The sequence below is a fragment of the Plasmodium reichenowi genome, chromosome 6, assembly GCF_001601855.1.
Source record: "Plasmodium reichenowi strain SY57 chromosome 6, whole genome shotgun sequence".
Lineage (NCBI taxonomy): Eukaryota > Apicomplexa > Aconoidasida > Haemosporida > Plasmodiidae > Plasmodium > Plasmodium reichenowi.
In genome coordinates, this window is record NC_033651.1 from 348,866 (window position 1) to 369,020 (window position 20,155).

At 18.1% G+C, this 20,155-nt stretch overlaps 4 protein-coding genes and 1 non-coding gene across 5 annotated transcripts; 2 read left to right on the forward strand and 3 right to left on the reverse strand.

The window, feature by feature from the left end:
• Positions 1–2,845: 2,845 nt before the first annotated feature.
• Positions 2,846–9,016, forward strand: PRSY57_0608600 (hypothetical protein; the record flags this gene model as incomplete). Its single annotated transcript, XM_012906462.2, has 1 exon — positions 2,846–9,016. One exon carries the CDS (start codon positions 2,846–2,848, stop codon positions 9,014–9,016), a length of 6,171 nt encoding a protein of 2,056 aa, XP_012761916.2.
• A 1,154-nt stretch (positions 9,017–10,170) lies between these two features.
• Positions 10,171–11,379, forward strand: PRSY57_0608700 (mitochondrial ribosomal protein L19 precursor, putative; the record flags this gene model as incomplete). Its single annotated transcript, XM_012906463.2, has 3 exons — positions 10,171–10,173; positions 10,310–10,658; positions 10,790–11,379. The coding sequence occupies 3 exons, from the start codon at positions 10,171–10,173 to the stop codon at positions 11,377–11,379; spliced, it is 942 nt and encodes a 313-aa protein (XP_012761917.1).
• Positions 11,380–12,010: 631 nt separating this feature from the next.
• Positions 12,011–13,611, reverse strand: PRSY57_0608800 (pre-mRNA-splicing factor SLU7, putative; the record flags this gene model as incomplete). The annotated part of the gene is made up of 3 exons (XM_012906464.2): positions 12,011–13,158; positions 13,299–13,400; positions 13,542–13,611. The coding sequence occupies 3 exons, from the start codon at positions 13,609–13,611 to the stop codon at positions 12,011–12,013; spliced, it is 1,320 nt and encodes a 439-aa protein (XP_012761918.2).
• Positions 13,612–14,743: 1,132 nt separating this feature from the next.
• PRSY57_0608900 (hypothetical protein) lies at positions 14,744–17,539 on the reverse strand (the record flags this gene model as incomplete). Its single annotated transcript, XM_012906465.2, has 1 exon — positions 14,744–17,539. The coding sequence occupies one exon, from the start codon at positions 17,537–17,539 to the stop codon at positions 14,744–14,746; it is 2,796 nt and encodes a 931-aa protein (XP_012761919.2).
• A 2,272-nt stretch (positions 17,540–19,811) lies between these two features.
• Positions 19,812–20,155, reverse strand: PRSY57_0609000 (the record flags this gene model as incomplete). The annotated part of the gene is made up of 1 exon (XR_002204050.1): positions 19,812–20,155. It is a non-coding gene (non-coding RNA).

Genomic DNA, 20,155 nt, shown 5'->3' on the forward strand with positions numbered 1-20,155 from the left:
AAAAAAAAAAAAAAAAAAAAAAAAGGAATCTTCGTTATTATAAAAGAATATTAAAAATACGTTAAATATTTATGATTGTACACATTTATAAACAATAAAAAATGCATCTTTTATAATTTTTATAAATATAGGATAAAATAAATAAATAAATATATATATATATATATATATATGTATATATATAATATTCAAAATACAATATTATATATATATATATTATATATAGAGAGAAAATGTTAATAATATAAACAATCTCATTATTTAATAATTTCTCATTCAAAAAAAAAAAAAAAAAAAAAAAACAAAAAAAAATAATAATAATATTCTTCTTTTTTCTTTTTCTTTTATTTCATTTATTGTACTTTCAAAATATTATTATTTTATATATTATTCCATAACTAAAAAAAAATAAAAAAGAAAAAGAGAGATTTATTTTATTTTTTTGTTGTAATTACAACTAAAAAAAAAAACTTTTTTCTTTTTCTTTTATTTCATTTATTGTACTTTCAAAATATTATTATTTTATATATTATTCCATAACTAAAAAATAAAAAAGAAAAAGAGAGATTTATTTTATTTTTTTGTTGTAATTACAACTAAAAAAAAAAAAAAAAAAATGAACAGAGAAATTATTCCCATATCAACTAAATCTCAAAAAAAAGGATAAAATAATAATGCAATAAACATTTTTAAATACATATGTAATATTATAATTATATATATATATATATATATATATATATATTATAATATATGTGTATATTTTTATATTTCATATTGATTTTATTTTTGTATTACTATAATATATTATGTATATATAAGTGAATATATATATTAAAAACTCCAGTGAAAAAATATTTGGCAAAAAAATATATATTTATGTTCACTTCATACAAAATTTTTCTTGTGTCTTTTTTAAATTCATTTTATTGAGAAACAGAAATTTTGATTTCATTTTAAGTGCATAACTAATATTATAATATTATATATATATAATATATAATATATATATATTATATATATATTATATATATATATTATATATATATATATGTTTGTATTATGTAAAATATGTACTTTTAAAAATTTTATATTCATGTATTTTCATAGCATTGTATTTATTTTATACTTTAAAAAAAAAAAAAAGAAAAAAAAAGAAACATATAAAATTTATAAGTATTACATTAGAAAAATATTTATACATTGTTATATACATAATTATATATATATATATATATATTTATATGTATTTTAAAAAAAAAAAAAAAAAAAAAAAAAAAAAAGTCTATATATATTATATATATATATATATACAGCTAATATCAAGAAAATAAAATATTTTATGAACATAAATTTTCTTCTATTTTATATGTGCACACATATACACACACAAATACAATGATAAAAAGTAAAAATACGAACAAAATAAATAAATATACATATATATATATATATATATATTTTGATATTGGAAGAAAATATCCATTTCATCTCATATATGAAAAGGTGTTGAAAAGTAAAAGAATAAATATTCTATTATATAAGGGAAAATAACATTAAAATATTGAAAAAAGAAATATTAATTTTAATTATTATATGTATGAAGAAAATATTATAATAAAAAAATATGTCGTATGGAATATTTATATGCATTAATATATATTTTTTATATAAATATCCTTTTGAATATTATATTGAAAAAAATATAATATTATATATGTATATTTTTATATATTCCATATAATACTTTACTAAATATAATGAATTTGATACAATCACAAATATGTATATATATATATATATATATTTATTTATTTATTTATAAATTTTTTTTTTTTTTAACATTTTGATTATGTTGGATGTAAACATTATTTTGTTGTTTCCTTTTTGTTCTACTATAACAACACGTTTTTTTTTATTTTTTTATTTTTTACTAAGAAAGAAAATATATACTATTCGTTTATAATCATAAATAAGGAAAAATATATATATATATTTATTTATTTATTTATTATATTTTTATATATTGGTTATATGGTTCTTTTTGACCCTTTGGTATATTTCCCATTTTAGTTGTAGTCATTTTTATATTTTTGAAAAAAAAAAATAAACTAAGTATAAAAAAAAAAAAAATTTTGAATGCTTTAATTAATATTATTTTCTTTTCTTTTTTTTCCATTTTACCATATTGTATATTATAATAAAACTAAGCAATTTTATTTTGCATCCACAAAAAAAAATATATATTTATATTCTATCTATATTTTATATATATTAAGCATACAACATAATATGTTGCCAAGGGGCAAAATAGAATGAACAAATTTATAACTCTTTTTTTTTCTTTTTTTTTTTTTCCGAAATATAACTATTAATATTATATTTTTAAGGATTATATTAAAAGATAATTTTTAAAAAATTATTAATCGGTATTATAAATATATATATATATATATATAATATATTATTTATATTATTAAATATACCATATAATTAAAATTATTTTATTTGTTTTTTTTATAAAATATAAATCAAAATAGATATATATATATATATATATATATATAAATATATTTACCTTATTTTTTAATGTCAAATATTAAAATATACATATATATATATATATATATATATATATATAAGTGCTTTTCAGAGTATAGAAAAAAAACAAAGGAATGCTCTAAAAAAAAGAAGAAATTTTAAAGTGTTAATTAAATTCGATAATATGAAATATGGTCAAGGTGATACAATTCAAAATATTTTTATATATTTATATATTTATTTATTTAATTAAATTTTTATTTACATTTATATATGTATGTATTAATATAAAAAAAACTGTTTTATGATGGATGAGAACCATAAAGATGATAACATCATTCATTATGATAAAGGGTCTTCTTTATTTATTTATGATATAAACAGCGATAAAGAAAAAGATGAAGAAAAAAGAATTTGTGAAAGTAATAAATATAGTAATATTGAGAAAAATATTGTAAATAATAACAAATTAGAAAATAATGTGGATGATGTGAATAATGATGATGTTTTAAAATATTATAATATTGTAAAAAACAATAAAATAAATGACGAGGTTTTACAACTTCAAATTGAACATTTATTAAATTTTAATAAGAAAAGTGAAACATATGAAGAAAAACAAAAAAGGGTTATGTTAGGTTATTTAAATGATGATGATATTGATGATATGTTATATGACAAGAGCGACGAAGAATTTCTTTTTAATTTTATAGAAGATTTGAATAATTTTAAGAATATATATTTAATAGAAAAATATGAGTCGAATATAAAAAATGGTATAATATATTCTATTAATAATGAAAAGATAATATATAAAGAAAGAAGATTACCAGATATAAATAATATGAATATAAATAATATTTTGTATTATTATTTTTATTCTAATCAAGAATATTTAATGAATATAAAAAATAGAAACATTTATACATACGATTCATATATATTTGAAAACGATCAAATGAATGATTTTTCAGAAGGTGAAAAATATGAATCTTATAGTGATAGTCAGAGCACTATAAGCGATGAAGATTTGTTACTATTAAGATATGATGATAATTCTGAATATGACGACGAGGCAAAAATATATATGAATAAGAAAAGGAGAAAAAATAAAAGAGATCGGAAAAAAAACAAAAGGGGAAAAGGAAATAAAAGGAAGATGATTCCTGTTGAAAAAAGAAGACACCATAATAACATGTACGATAATAATAATAATAATTATGATGATAATTATGATGATAATTATGGTGATAATTATGATGATAATTATGGTGATAATTATGGTGTTAATTATGGTGATAATTATGATGATAATTATGGTGATAATTATGGTGATAATTATGGTGATAATTATGATGATTATAAATCAAATAAATATAATGATAAAAAAAAAAAATATAATGAAAAACTTTTAAAAACAGCTGAACCATCTAAAATGAATAAAGAAATTGAAGCAATGATGAATAAAGCTAATAATTGTTATATTAATCAAAATTTTAATGAATGTATTATACTTTTAGAAAAAGTTATAAAAAAATCTCCATGTTTACATGACCCTTTTCATTTATTAGGATTAATATATGAAAGAGAATATAAAAATTTGAAGAAAGCTATTAACTATTATTTAATAGCAGCACATTTATCACATGGAGATTTTTTATCTTGGTATAATATTATTGATTTGTGTAAAATAGAAAAAGAATATAATGTAGTTATATATTGTTTATATAAAGTATTAAAATTTTATAAAAGGAAAAAATATAAATGTAAAAAAAATTATACTGAATATGATGAAAATAATAAATGGCAAGATAATCAAAATTTTATTAGTAATAATATAACGTATGATACTCTTAATCCGTATGATAATATATTAAATATGTGTGATAATGTGGTATGTGGAAATAAAGAAATTAATACCCACAACGAAAATAATAATATTGATGGTAATAATAATAATGATGGTAATAATAATGATGATGGTAATAATAATGATGATGGTAATAATAATGATGATGGTAATAATAATAATGATGGTAATAATAATGATGATGGTAATAATAATAATGATGGTAATAATAATGTTCATGGTAATAATAATAATGATTGTAATAATAATAATGATTGTAATAATAATAATGATTGTAATAATAATAATGATTGTAATAATAATAATGATTGTAATAATAATAATGATTGCAATAATAATAATGATTGTAATAATAAAAAGAATGATTATTCTTTGAATAACCAGTTTGATAATTTTATGAGACACATATATTTTAATTTAGCCTTTACATATATTTTGTTAGAAGATTATAAGAACGCCTTAAAAAATTTATTCATCTTGAAAAATAATAATTATTGTTCCTATGATCTTATTATAGATATATATATATGTATTTGTTTAGTACACATAAATAACGCCAGTGATTGTTATAATTTTTTAAAGAATATATATGTATACAATATATGTAAAAGAAAAAAAGAAGAAAATTATGCATATTTATATCAAGAAAAAGTTCTTATATGTTTTTTAATGCAAACACAAATATTAAATAATAAATATGATGAATGTATATTTGTATATAAGACATTAACAAAACAAAATGATTATGTACACATAGATATTTTTTTACAATTTATAAAAGCAGTTATTATGAGAGGTCACATGGAATCATCTTATTTAATTCGAACGCATTTTTTACAAATAACATTAGCAAGTTATTACCTCTTTGAAGACATTATATATTCTTTAGGGGACACCTATTATTTAAAAAATATGTTTGAAGGAGCAATATATTTTTATACGCTTATATATAAAAAGAGGAAGCATACATATTTTAAAAATAGTAGGAATATAAAGAATGGACATAAAACAAACTCAGGAAATAATAAAATAAATGAATCTATAAATAATTATGTGGGTTTCAATGTAAATAATAATTCTCAGAATAATCATACATATGGATGGAATACACATTTGATGACAAGTTTAAAAAATGACAATTCAACTAAACATCCTAATTTTCCTAATATTTATTTAGAAAATGAAGAAATGAATAATATGATATATGATCAAATGGATAGTATTATTTGGTTCGATAATAAAATTAATTTTATACAAGTAATTTATAAACTTGTAAAAAGTTATTATTATATAGAGAATTATATAAAAGCAGAAAAGATCATTTTGAAAATATTAAATAATGAACATATAGAAAAAAATAATATTGAGATAGATTTAAAAACTTTATATATTGATATATTATATAAATTAAAAAAATATAATGAATCAATTAATGTCTTATTAAGTATAAGAGAAAAAAAGTTAAGATTTATATGTTCCATTCCTAAACCCTTAAATAATAAAGAAAGAGAACTTTTGTTATTAAAAATTTTAAATAAAAAAAATAAATTATTATTATATACACAACATAATAATTATATATTACATATATTTTATATTTATCAACAAAATAAAAATTATAATAGTACAAATTATCAATATGATAATTATTTATTAAATAAAGATATTAACGATATTATACAAATTCAAAAAAATATATGTTTCTGTTATTTCTGTGTTAAATATAATTTTGTAATATTAAACTATATATATCTATATAATATCTTTCATATATTATATAATAAAAAAATCAACTCTTCCTCTTTTATGAAAAATAAACAGATACTATGGAACATTTATAAATTTAGAAAATATTTACAATATCTTACCTCATCCTTTTCTATTCTTAAAAAGGGAAAAAAAGTTCTATATGATTGGGATATTATTCATAAAAATTTCCAATCGAAAGAAACCAAATTATTTTATAAAGGTGTTATGATAATAGATATCAAAAATTTTTTATATGATAATAAAAAGAATGATTCTTATGATGATATTAATCGTTATGATGATATTAATCGTTATGATGATATTAATCGTTATGATGATATTAATCGTTATGATGATATTAATTGTTATGATAAGGGTCATGTTAATGTTTATCAAAACATAAGTGACAATAAAATCGAAGAGTATAAAAAGAAAGAGGATGGAGAAGAGCCTTTTCCATGTGCACAGAAATTATCTAATACAAGTCTTATTAATAATAATAAGGATGATCATCACATTAATGATAAAAAGAATAACGTAATTATAGAAGAATTTTATAAAAATATTTACAAATATAAATGCAATATAGAGTCTGAAATATTAAACAGCAAAATAATAATGAAATTTTATAAATTCAGTTATAATTTTTTTTATTTATTATATGAAATGGAACGTGACTTCAATAGAATACAAACATATATGGAAAAAGAAAATTTTAACGTTCGATCAAAAAATAATAAAAAGAATAATGTTGAAATGAATAAGAAAAAAAATAATGAATATGATGATCATAAGAGGAATGAAGAAGCAACAAGTTATGGAAAGAAAATTCTTATGGATAAAATGGACGATGATGATGATGATGATAATAATGATGATGATTATTATTATGATGACAATTACTTTAATGATAAATATAGTGATAAAGAAAATGATCATGATAATTATACACATATGAATGTTCATTTAGAAAATATTGAAAAATCACTTATCAACAAAACGAACACTAAAAATATGCAAAGATTTAGACGAATTTCATTTTTACTTACAAAAAAAAGATTAAATTTTTTTTCTTTTGAAAGTTATTTAGGTTTATATTTTAGCCTATTATTTCTTGAGGAATGCTTTTTTTTAATAAGTATTATGAATTTATATGAAGATTCTATACATATTCTAAGTGTATATTTAAGAAATAGGAAATCTAATAAAATGAAAAGTTTAACATACTTTAAATCTATTAAAAATGAATTCAAAAAATATCATATTAATAATAATTTACTAAATTTAAACTTTTATTTTTTTAATAATGTATATACAAATAATATAAGAAACGAAATCAAAAATGAATATTGTAATTTAAAACGTATAAACAAATATATTGATTGTAAATATTATATTTTCAGAATAAACCTATTATTAAATAAATTATATATTTCAGCTGGTAATTATGATAAACAAATTAAATGTCTAAACGATATCTATATATTTAATAAAAAACAAAAAGAAGAGTATAAAATTTTAAAATATTATAGTAATATAGTTTTAACAGGGAAATTTTGTCATGATTTTTTAACATCCATATCAAAATCAAAAAATAAAAATATTTTAATTAGTTTTAGACTTTTTCTTGTTAGGTCTATACATTATAAGAAATCTAATCCATTTCTACTATATTTAATAGGACACATTTGTAATATCTCTTGTATGATCACTAATGCTGTTCATGAATTTACGAGAGCATATACCTTTCTCTTAAAAAATAGGAGGGAAAATAAAGAAAAATTGGATAATTTTAGGAATCAGGACGTAAAATGGATGAAGAGGAATAAACATGAAATGGTAAATGAGGGGGAAGACCAAGAAGTGGACGATGATGATGACAGTGATGGGGATGATAACGATGGAGATGACAGTGATGGGGATGATAACGATGGAGATGATAGTGATGGGGATGATAACGATGGAGATGATAGTGATTTGGATGATGAAAAAAATGGTAGTGACGAATTCTTATATGATTATCCATATAATAGAAATATGCAACGAGAAAAACTTATAACAGGTAGCCAATTTGATGATGCTAATAGTTATGACAACAGTGACAAAGGAAACCAGGGAGAACATGATGATAATGAAGATAGATTTTTGTTTGCTGATTTAAAATTAAGTAGTAATAATAATAAAGAAAAAGATCAAGAATATGTAAACAGTTTTGAAAATATATGTGATAATATTAATTTTTTATTTAGCTTAACTGTTTCATATTTTAATTATTCAAGTTGTTTTCGAGTAGAAAATAGGGAATCAGTTATTATGACTTCCTTTTGTTTATTAAATGAATATATATATAAAAGATATGAACAGAAAATATTAAATAAGAAGAAAAAATATAAAAAATATTCACTTTTTTATAAAATCTATAAATATATATATTTAGCTGAAATTTTATATAATCTTGCTAGAGCCTTACACCATTTATCTTATTATAATGAATGTATGAAATTATATTTAACTGTTATTGATTTGATAAAAGCAGCAGATAAAGAAATTCTTTGGGTTATAAAAAGAAATAATTTAAATATTAATGAAAGATTTATATATAATTATGTTATTAATATGAACAAATGTATGTGTTTTACATGTTTAAACTTTTCTTTTAGGAATAACAAATCATGTTATAATAAACTTATAAATTATTTTATTAATTTAAATACCAAATATTCAAATTTTTATCTCCTCTTTTTTGATAAAAAACATCTTCTTTTCTCAGCGTCTTATAACTTGAGTGTTATTTTTAGAAAATTCAATCGTTTTGAGCAAGCCAAATATATATTAAATAATATCATCTGGGATTAAGAGACAAATATTTGGACAAATAATATAATATATAATATATATATATATATATATATTTCAATATATAAATAATTTAACTGGTATATTTTATATAAACCCTTTATTTTAGTGTTATAGTTGTTTATTTTTTAAATGAAAATTTGTTATTTTATAAATAGCCCTTATATATATATATATTATTTTATTTTATTATTTATTTTTTTTTTTTTTTGATTATTTTTACCTTACCTGTTCATATTATTTAAAAAAAAAAAAAAAAAATTCGTACGTTCTATAATTTTTTATATATTGTTATATTTTTTAAGAATATATATATGTTTGATTTGTTATTATTATATATATATATTATATATATATAATATGTATTTTTTTATTTTTTTTTGTGTGTTTTAATTTTTCCGAAAGACTAATAATTAAAAAAAAAAAAAAAAAAAAAAAAAAAACTTAAAAAAGATACCAATACATATATTATATATATATATATATATATATAATAATGTTAATTAAATATTATGAACTAATTTTTCTTCGTTCGTTGGTGTGTATATATTATATCTAATAAAAGTGTGGTATCTAAATATACATAATCCAAAGTATCTTCTTTTCTATAAAAATTTAAATGAATAAAATTATATCTAAATAATAAAGTACACACACATATATATATATATATAAGTTTCTTTAAATTTATAAAAATGGCATATATTTTAAAATAGTACATATTATATATCCCATTTTTATAATGTTATTATAAAAGGTTCCTTAATATATTATACATAGAAGAGAATTAAAAAAAATAAAATAAAATAATTAACAAAATAACATAACATATATTATATCATACATATATATATATATATATTTATTTATTTATGTTAGATATGGTTTAAGAGTGAATATCAAACATTTTATTATAATTTTTAAAATTATAAGGGATATTTATTCATAAACTTTATATACTTAACATAAAACAGTAAAAATTATATAAACAAATGTATATATATTCTTTTTGAATAAGTGAGTTTTATTTTATTTAATATATTTTTATTAGTAATATGTTAACAGAAATTTGTAATTGCAAATAAATATGTTCTTCCAATGTAAAGTTCTTTTAATTATTCTTATATAAAAAAATAACAACAAAGAACAAAATGATGGTATAACAAAAATAAAATAAATAAAAGTATACTATATATATATATATATATATATATATATATATTTATATTTATATTTATATTTATATTTGTGTGTGCTCATTAATATATATTATTTTTACTTTTTATGGTGTAGATAAAAAGATATATAAGAACCAAAGTAATTACGAGCTTGAGCAAATATAAATGTTATAATATAAATAACGATAAAACAGCAAAACATTGGCCAAACCTTGATTGTATTGATAAGGAGGAACATAATATAAATAAAAAAACGGAACGGGATAAAAAGAAAACTATACCATACTATAAAAACTATATGCATGATTTTTATAATAGACAATTAATGCATAACTTACATTTATCAGAAATGAATAAAATGAATAAATTAAGAAATTTTAAAATGCCCAAAATACATACTGGTGATTTAATTGAAGTTAAATATGAATTATCAAGATCGCAGCAAACGTTTGCAATATTTCAAGGTTTGTATAAAATATATACCAAATATGTATACATATATATATATATATATATATATATATATATATATATATATTTATTTATTTATTTATTTATTTATTTATATTTATTTATTATTATTTTTTTTTTTAAGGCTACTGCGTGGAAATTAGGAAAAAAAGATTAGATTCTTCTTTTATTGTTAAAAATATTTTTGATGGGGTAGGTGTTGAACAGCTGATTCCATTTTATTCACCAAGAATATTATATGTAAAGATTGTTAAAAGTTTACATAATATAAATGAAGAAAATATGAAAAAAGTATATAAAATTAATAAACCAATTACAAGAGATTATAGATATATGTGGCAGTATAATTTTAGAGGGAAATATGAAAGACCCAGGGGACAACACAAACCAGGTATTCGATCCCTTGAACCTAAAATTCGAAGACGACTAGCTAAATTAAAAAAGAAGTATATGAGAAGAAGAATTGAAAGTAATTTGTCTTCTTATATATTTGGTGGTATATATGCCCAGTATACTAGAAAAAGGACGAGGTTAGTACGAGCAGAAATTTATAGAAGAATGCTTATATATGCTTTAGATGAAGAAAATAGAAGAAAACAAAAATTACAAAAAAGAAGGGAAAAAGAAAAATGGGGTACTTTTAAAATTAATAGGAATAAGGGGGAAAACGCATTTATGGCTTTACCTTCTAATCATCCGTTGAGTCAAAAATAAAAGTATAACGGATATCATATATGTGATTATTTTGTTATTATTATGTTTTTATAATATAATGGAAGCAAATAATAAACACATTAATATTATACAAACATATATATATATATATATATATATATATATATATATATATACATAATATATTATTTGAATAATTATATGAAGATATAAAATATGTTCTAATATAAAAATTAATAAGTTATATTAATACATAAATATAATTATGTATATATATATTAAAAGTTTACAAAAAAAAAAAAAAAAAAACAAAGGGTAACAAATTAGAAAAGGTCATATAAAAGAAATTATTATTTTTTTGTATTTCACATATATATAAACATATAAATATAAATATATATATATATATATATAATATTGATTATTTTTTTCTAGGGTAAATATGTAATGTTACACATATAATATAAAAACTTTTAAATATTTATAAATAAATGCATATTTCATTTTTTTTGTTTCTTTTATATGCATTATTTACTTTTTACATTTTTAATAATATGACATTATTATAATATATTATAATTTGTTCATTTTCTTATTTCATATTTAATATTTCATATTTAATATTCATATTTATTATTTATTATTTGTTCTTTTTTTTTTTTTTTTTTTTTTATGTTTGAAAACATTTATCATATTTGTTTGTTGAGGAGCAACATTTGTAACCCCATTTTTTGGTATGCTTATCATAATAGCTACCAAAAACTGATGAGTGATCAAATAAATATATATCTTCTTCATATTTACTAGGTACTTTAATATATTTTTTCATATTGTTATTATGTATTTGTTCGATTGGTTTATATTCTGTATATACTTCTGATTGTAAAAGTTCTTCTTGATTAGGTTGTTGTTCTTCATTATTTTGACATTTATATGTTTTAAGAATATCTTCTTGTTTTTTTTTTATAATTTTTTTTTTTTTTTCTAAATATTCTTTATACATTAATTCTAGTTGAGTTGGTTGAGCATTAAAATGTACATTTTCTCCTCTTTTATAACTTTCCCATGCAAAAACTTCTAATTTTTTGGATTCAATTGCATCATCTGTATTATTATAATAATTTTCACCTTTATAATAGTTATCATCATCATTTAAATGTTTTCTAATATTAGCAAAAGGATCTTCTCTCATACTTCTACTTTTCGGATCATAAAACGCTGAATTTAAACTTAGGTTATATAAATATTTTGCTGTATCTTCTCTTATTCTTAAATTTCTAGCTATGTTTCTATTTTTTTCATTTTTATTAATTGTACAGTTTTGGTTATTCATAACATCGGGTTTCAGTTTATTATCTTCATTGGATGATTCATCCAAATTTTCGCTTTCACTGCTTGATTTTTCATCATTATCATTATTATTATCATCATTATTGTCATGAGTTTTTTTTTTCTTTACTGATTTCTTTTCATACTGTTTCTTTAAGTCTTCGGCTTTTCTTTTTTTTTTTTCCTCAACGATCTTTTCATATTCTTTATAAATGTAATCGAAATTATTAACATTGTATCCAACCCATCTATCTCTATTACCATCATATCCTAAATCTTGTGTAACACAAATAAAATCTTCATTATCGTTTTTCATATAGTTCACTTTTTTTTTTCGAGTTCTCTCTAAACAATCTTTTTCTTTGTGTGCTACGCTTCCACAGTTTTTACAAAAATCTTGTCCCTTGTTATTATTTAAGAAAAGTTTTTTGTTCCGTTCTTCTTCTATTTTTATTTTATCAGATCCCTTATACCTTTGATGTTTCAGTCCTATGAAAACAAATAAATCAAAATAAAAATAAAATCACGAATATATAAATGTACACATATATATATATATATATTTATATATAACATATTACATATATTCTACACATACTTATATGCGTATATATTTTATTTCTTCTTACCCGGTTTTGTTTGATTTAAGTACCATGGGGCCTTAATAATATATTGTGGCATATGAGGGTTTATATCATTGCCTTCTTCATCTTTTAAAGCTTCCACCTTGCCTATTAAGAAATTTTAAATAAATAAATATATACATATATATATATATATAAACTAACCAATTAAATATATAAAGATACAACATATATGTTATCATTCTATGTATAGTCTTTTATTTTTTTTGTTTATAATCTTTTCCCTACCAGCTTTCCTGGCCTCGTTTAATTCTAACTCCTTTTTTTTCTCTTCTCGAGTGGCATTTTTGGTATTCATTTTTTCATTTTTTATTTTTTACATATTTAGCTCATATTTATATATAATATAAATGTATCCCAATTTTTATATATAAGAAAATACAAGTATATAATTAAATATATATATATATATATATATTAATAATTAAATTAAAAAAAAAAGAGTAACATCATAATTTTATAATATATATATATATATTGTTATTCTCAATTATCAAAAAAAAAATATATATATATATATAATGAATGAATATATATATATATATATTTAGAAATATTAATAATTTATGCATATTTACTATAACAGAAAAATATACATAATTTTAAGTAAATCATTTTGAAGTGTTTATTGAATAATTTATTATTACTACTATTATTATCATATATATATATAATATATATTATAATATTATATTATAATTTTTCATTTATATTTTAAAATAATTATATATATTTTTTTTTATGCCTTTCTACATTTATATATATATATATATATATATATATATATAAAGTCAACTACTACAATTGGGAATAAAAAAAAAAAAAAAAAAAAAGAAAAAAAAAAGGAAATTCTTCACATTTTAAATATGAACAAAAAAAAAAAAATAAGTTATATTTATTCCTTATATTATTTTAATTTATAAAATAATATTATTTCATGAATATATTATATGGGAATATTATATAAATTTGAGAAATTTTATTTAAAAAAAAAAAAAAGAAAAAAAATATTAATATAAAAAAAAGTTTTAATTATTAAGAAGTTTAAATAAAAAACATGAATCATAATAAATATATAATCTTATATAACGTTTAAATGGAAACATAAAAAAAATAATAATAGATATAAAATAAAACAACGTATATTATTAAATTTATAAGAAAAAAATTACTACATATATATATATATATATATATATTTATACATATAATTGTATAAGGTTTCAAAGGAAGGGGTAAAATATAAAAAATAATTATTCTTCTTATATTTGAGCGCAGTAATTTAAAATAAATGTATCCATATATCCCTATATCTATATATTTCTATATATATATATATATATATATATATATATATATATATATATATATTTATATTTATTTATTTCAAAATATTTCACAAGTGAATAACCCGAAAGTATTTATTTCATTCACATATTTTTATTTTGAATTTCATTTTTTACCTTGAGTTGTTCAAAAATTATTAGTTTATACATATTTAGAATAAATATCTTTCCATCTGAGTCTAAGAATTTTTCCGCTTCTATAAGCATATTTTTTGGTGAAGTTTCATTTAAAATTTGTTTAACAAAATAATTACTAATTTCTTCAATAATATCTTTTTCATCAGCACCTATATATTCTGTAATTTTTTTATAAATCCAAGGTTTTAATTTTATGCTTATATTATTCTTAAAATTAGGTATATTCCATTCAATTGGAAAATTAAAAATATGTTCTTCTGATGATGGTACTTTTTCTAATATTTTTTTTGAATTTTCAATAATATCAATAACTCTAACCTTTTCATTTTGTTGATCTTTTAATTCTTGTGTTTTTTTTTCTTGTTCTTCTTTGTTTTCTTTTTCTTCTTGATTTTTTTTATCCAAATATGTTGTGTCTAATTTTGATACGGGTTTAAGATTTTTGTTTGTTTTTTTTCCCTTTTCTTCTAAATATGTATACTCATCATTCGTATCAAGGATATTTAATGTGGATTGGTCATTTATGTTTTGTAAATATTCTGAATGGAAATTTTTTTTTTTCTTTATATTTTGTTCACCTTCTTTGATATTTTCATATTCTGTATTGGTCATTTTTCTTTTGTAGTTATCATCATCATCTTTTTTTTTTTTTTTTTCTTTTTTTCTTTTTTTTTCATACGAATCATATTCTGAGGAAGATGTATGAATATATTTTGATACAGATACCTTATCATCTTCCTCATCAGAATTATAAGAATATTCACTATTGTTATATTTATTATAACAATTGAACAATAAATTATTCTTATTATTATTTTTGTATTTTGTTTTATCATTTTTTATGAACACCTCCTTTTTTTCTTCCTCTTCATTATAATCATCATCTTGTATGTAACTCTTGTCCCTTTTTTTTTTCTTTAATTTGATATGGTTATTTTCAAAAACAGATATATCATCACTTCCTGAATTGCTTGTTAATATATCATCATTATTATTTTTATGCATATTAACAATAGAACTATTTTTTTTATTTTCATCCTTTTCCAATGTATAATCATTTTTATCATACTCATCTTTTCTATTATTAATATTATTTTCAGTTGCTTCCATTTTTTTTATTCCTTCCATTTTTTTCATTTCTTCCATTTTTTTCATTTCTTCCATTTTTTTCATTTCTTCCATTTTTTTCATTTCCTCCATTTTTTTCATTTCCTCCACTTCTTTTATTTCATCCAACTTGTCTTGTTCATCTAACTCTTTTTCCTTTTTCCTTTTAGCTCTTCTGATTTCTCTCCTTTTAGAATTAGACATAGCGCTAGTATCACTTTCTCCCTTTAAATCAATTTCAATAAGTTTTGCAATATCTTTTTTTTTTGATAACAGATATTTATTCCATTCTTTGTATGTATCCTTTTTAATTTGTTCTTCTAATTCTATCCATTCTTTTTCTCTTTTATAAAATTCTCTTTCCAAATCTTTTTCTTTATATTCCGTTTTTTGTAATCGTTCTCTTTCTCTCCAGTTAATTTTATATTCTTTACTTATGTACAAAGTTTCTTCTTCTTCTTCTTCTTTATCATTATCATTTTGTTTATTTGTCTTTTGTTCAATGTTTGAACAGTATGATGTATTAACACAATCTTTGAGGCTTTTTTTTTTTTTCTTATCCACTGTATAATCTGCGTCATCTGAAATGGAAAAAATATCATTACTACTAGTACAAATTATATTATTACTATATGTATTATTATTATTATTATTATTATTATTATTATTATATATATTATTATTATTATCCATATTTGTGTTATTTCTTTGTTTTTTTATATAAACATTAAGTGGATCATTTTCACCAGTCAAATAATAATTATCTTCTTGAATCTTTTCTCCATTTGAATTATCCTTTTTTCTTTTTTTTTTATTCTCATTTAATTCATTATCATTTTTCATAAAATTTAAAAATTTGTCAACATTGTTTGGTAAGTTACCATTTTGTTCTATATTTATTTGTACTTTTGTATGATCATTTGTATCAATATTATTATTTATATGATCATTCGTATTAATATTATTATTTATATGATCATTTGTATCAATAGTATTATTTATTTCATTATTTATAATAGTATCATTTTCTTTTTTTCTGTCGTCACTCTCCTCATTAACCCTTTCTATAAATTTCATAATTTCCATCTTTTTAGTAGCCATTTCATTATTAATATAATTTAATAGTTTCAACTTTTCATTTTTTATATTTTCTTCATTTTTTATATTTTCTTCATTTTTTTCATTTTCTTCATATTGCATATCTCTTTCTTTATGCTCTTCTTTTATTTCTTCCCTTTTTTCATACATAACATCGACAATCCTTTCAAACATTTTTTTCAAATTGTCACTACAATTTACTTTTAAATGTTTGTCGCCTAACTTTATATTATCTAAAATATTCATACACAAATAAACTTCATATATATCACTAAATTCACAAAATCCAAAAGCCATCAACTCATTTGTTGAAGGGTTTCTTTGTCTTTGCCATTTTATAACATTACCAAAAATTTCTAACATTTTTACCATATCATTATCTTCAATATATTTATCTATATTTCCTATATACATAACATTGTTTATATTCTTTACTTTATCATTTGACTTTTTAATATGTGAATCTTCCTCTTCTTCATTTTCCCCTTTATTTATGACAAGTTTTAAGTTATTATAATACACTTTATTGTTTATCATATAAACAAAAAAAAAAAAAAAAAAAAAAAAAAAAAAAAAAAAAAATATATATATATATATATATATATATTATATTTTTCTCTTCTAATAAATATATAATATTATATATATTTTATATTTTTTTTTTTTTTTTTTTTTTTTTGGGGAGAAAGAGATTTTATAATGTTATTATATATTCCAAATTTGGCCATAAAAATATGGACATACAAACATAATATTATTTAATAATATTATACATATTTTAATATATTACGAACTTGTGTTTTTTTAAAATAATGAATTTCGGTATGAATAAAAATAAATAAATAAAATAAAAAATATATTATTATATATATTATATATATATATATATATATATATATATACCAAAATAATATAAATTTCTTAATCTTTATAAATCTTTTCAGTAAATAACAGTTCTATATATTAATATTAACTTTTAATTTATATTTTTTAATTTTAATAATTTGAATTTGAGAAAATTTTCTTTCTCTTCTTTTCCTAAATTATTAAGATATGATTATTTATATTATTCTCATATATTAAATTTTATCTCCTTATTATAAAATATATATATATATATATATATATATATATAATATATATAATATATATATATACATTATATTTATAAGCATATATAAATAAAATGTACATATTTGAGATACCCTTTTTGCATATAAAATTATATAATATGGAAGAACATTCATAAGTATGTATAATATTATATATGTTTTAAAATTTTTATAAGATAATTTTAAAATTTCATATATTTTCATGTTTAATATTCATTTTCCTATAAGGATGAAAATAAGGTAAATATATATATATATATATATATATTATTTTATTTTTATTTTATTTTTTCCTTATATTTATAAATATTATTCCAAATAAAATAATAATATGTATTTATATTATATGAATATAATTCATATTTGTTAATTGTAGACTCTCATTTGTTTTATTTTTAATTATATAAAATGTGAATATAATAATAATATTATATATATATATATATATTACGACCATTTTGAATACTTAATTTGTTACATGTAAATGTTTCTTTTTTTTATAATATGTATAAGAAAATAGCATTAATGAATATACAAAGATTGGTTAAATAAGGAGTATATATATATATGAACAATTATTATGTATAGGAAGTTTCCTTTTGTTTCATTATGTAGATATAAAATTGTTATCCGTTGTAATTTTATAAAACGAGGTTCCTTATTCTACATACACATATATATATTATTTATATATATGTGTTGTAAAATAATTGTTCTTGTTATGATTAATAAGAATAAATCGAAGCAAATCAATTATATATCTTATGTATTGTAAATGTCTCAAATATAATACAACAATCTATAAATCTCACAATTTCTATGGTCTTATAATTATTTTATTTTATTTATTTTTTTTTTTTTATGTATTAATTGTGTGAACATAATTATATATATATATTAATACAAAAAGAGAAGTACATGTTAATTATTATTTAAAAGGTTCACTTGGAAAAAATTTGTAAACGTAAATAAAAATACTTTAAGGTGTCTGACCATTATAAATACATAATGATATATATATGAAATAAAACTTAGATATTTTCTCTTAACACATTATAATTATAATAATTTAATTATATAAAATATATCAAGTGTTATTATATATCAATGAACATAAATTACTTTTTACACACTAAAATAAAATACAAACAATATAAATATATATATATATATATATATATAATATATTTATAATAGATAAATGAATTTTAAACCCTTTTGCATTTTTTATTTACTTCATATATTCACATAAACTGTTAGAACTTACCTTTTATCTTCCTTAATTTTTTCTTATTCAGAATGTTACAAAAAAACATATACCGTTCAAAATAATGACAGTACACATAACATTATCTTTATTATGATGAAAATAGAAATACACACTAAAAAATAAAATTATAACACAATACTGTATTTTTAATAAAACTATATATATATATTATATATTTTTTTTGTGTTCTTTAGAGGATTATAAAAAAAAAAAAAAAATATATTTTTTTTGTGTTCTTTAGAGGATTATAAAAAAAAAAAAAAAAAAGGAAAAAAAAAATAAGCATTTAATTTTTTTCTTATTTCAGCTTAAGTTATACACATTTATTAAAACCTTTGTATTAAGTATATTTAATATTGAACCACACAAAATAAAGATAATAAATAATAAAATAATAGGAATTATTATAAGAACAATATATATATATATATAAATCCATATAAATATGATTAGGATAATTAAGTTACTAGTCATTTTTATAATAAGAAACAAAATAAAATCACTGTGTAGTAAACCTTTTTTCCTCTTTAAAAATATCTAATCATATGAAAAAATAGTACTTTATAAAAATGTTTAAGAACATTATAACTAAAACATATTAATAATAAAAGAATAACAATAAAAAAAATTAGAAAGTGAAAAGAATAATATAAACAGGAAAAAGATATTATAATAATATGCTGCTTCAACATTTATGATATGTATTATATCATACATATTTTATATAACTTCTTTTATCCTTCTTTTTTTTTTTTTTTTTTTTTTTTTATT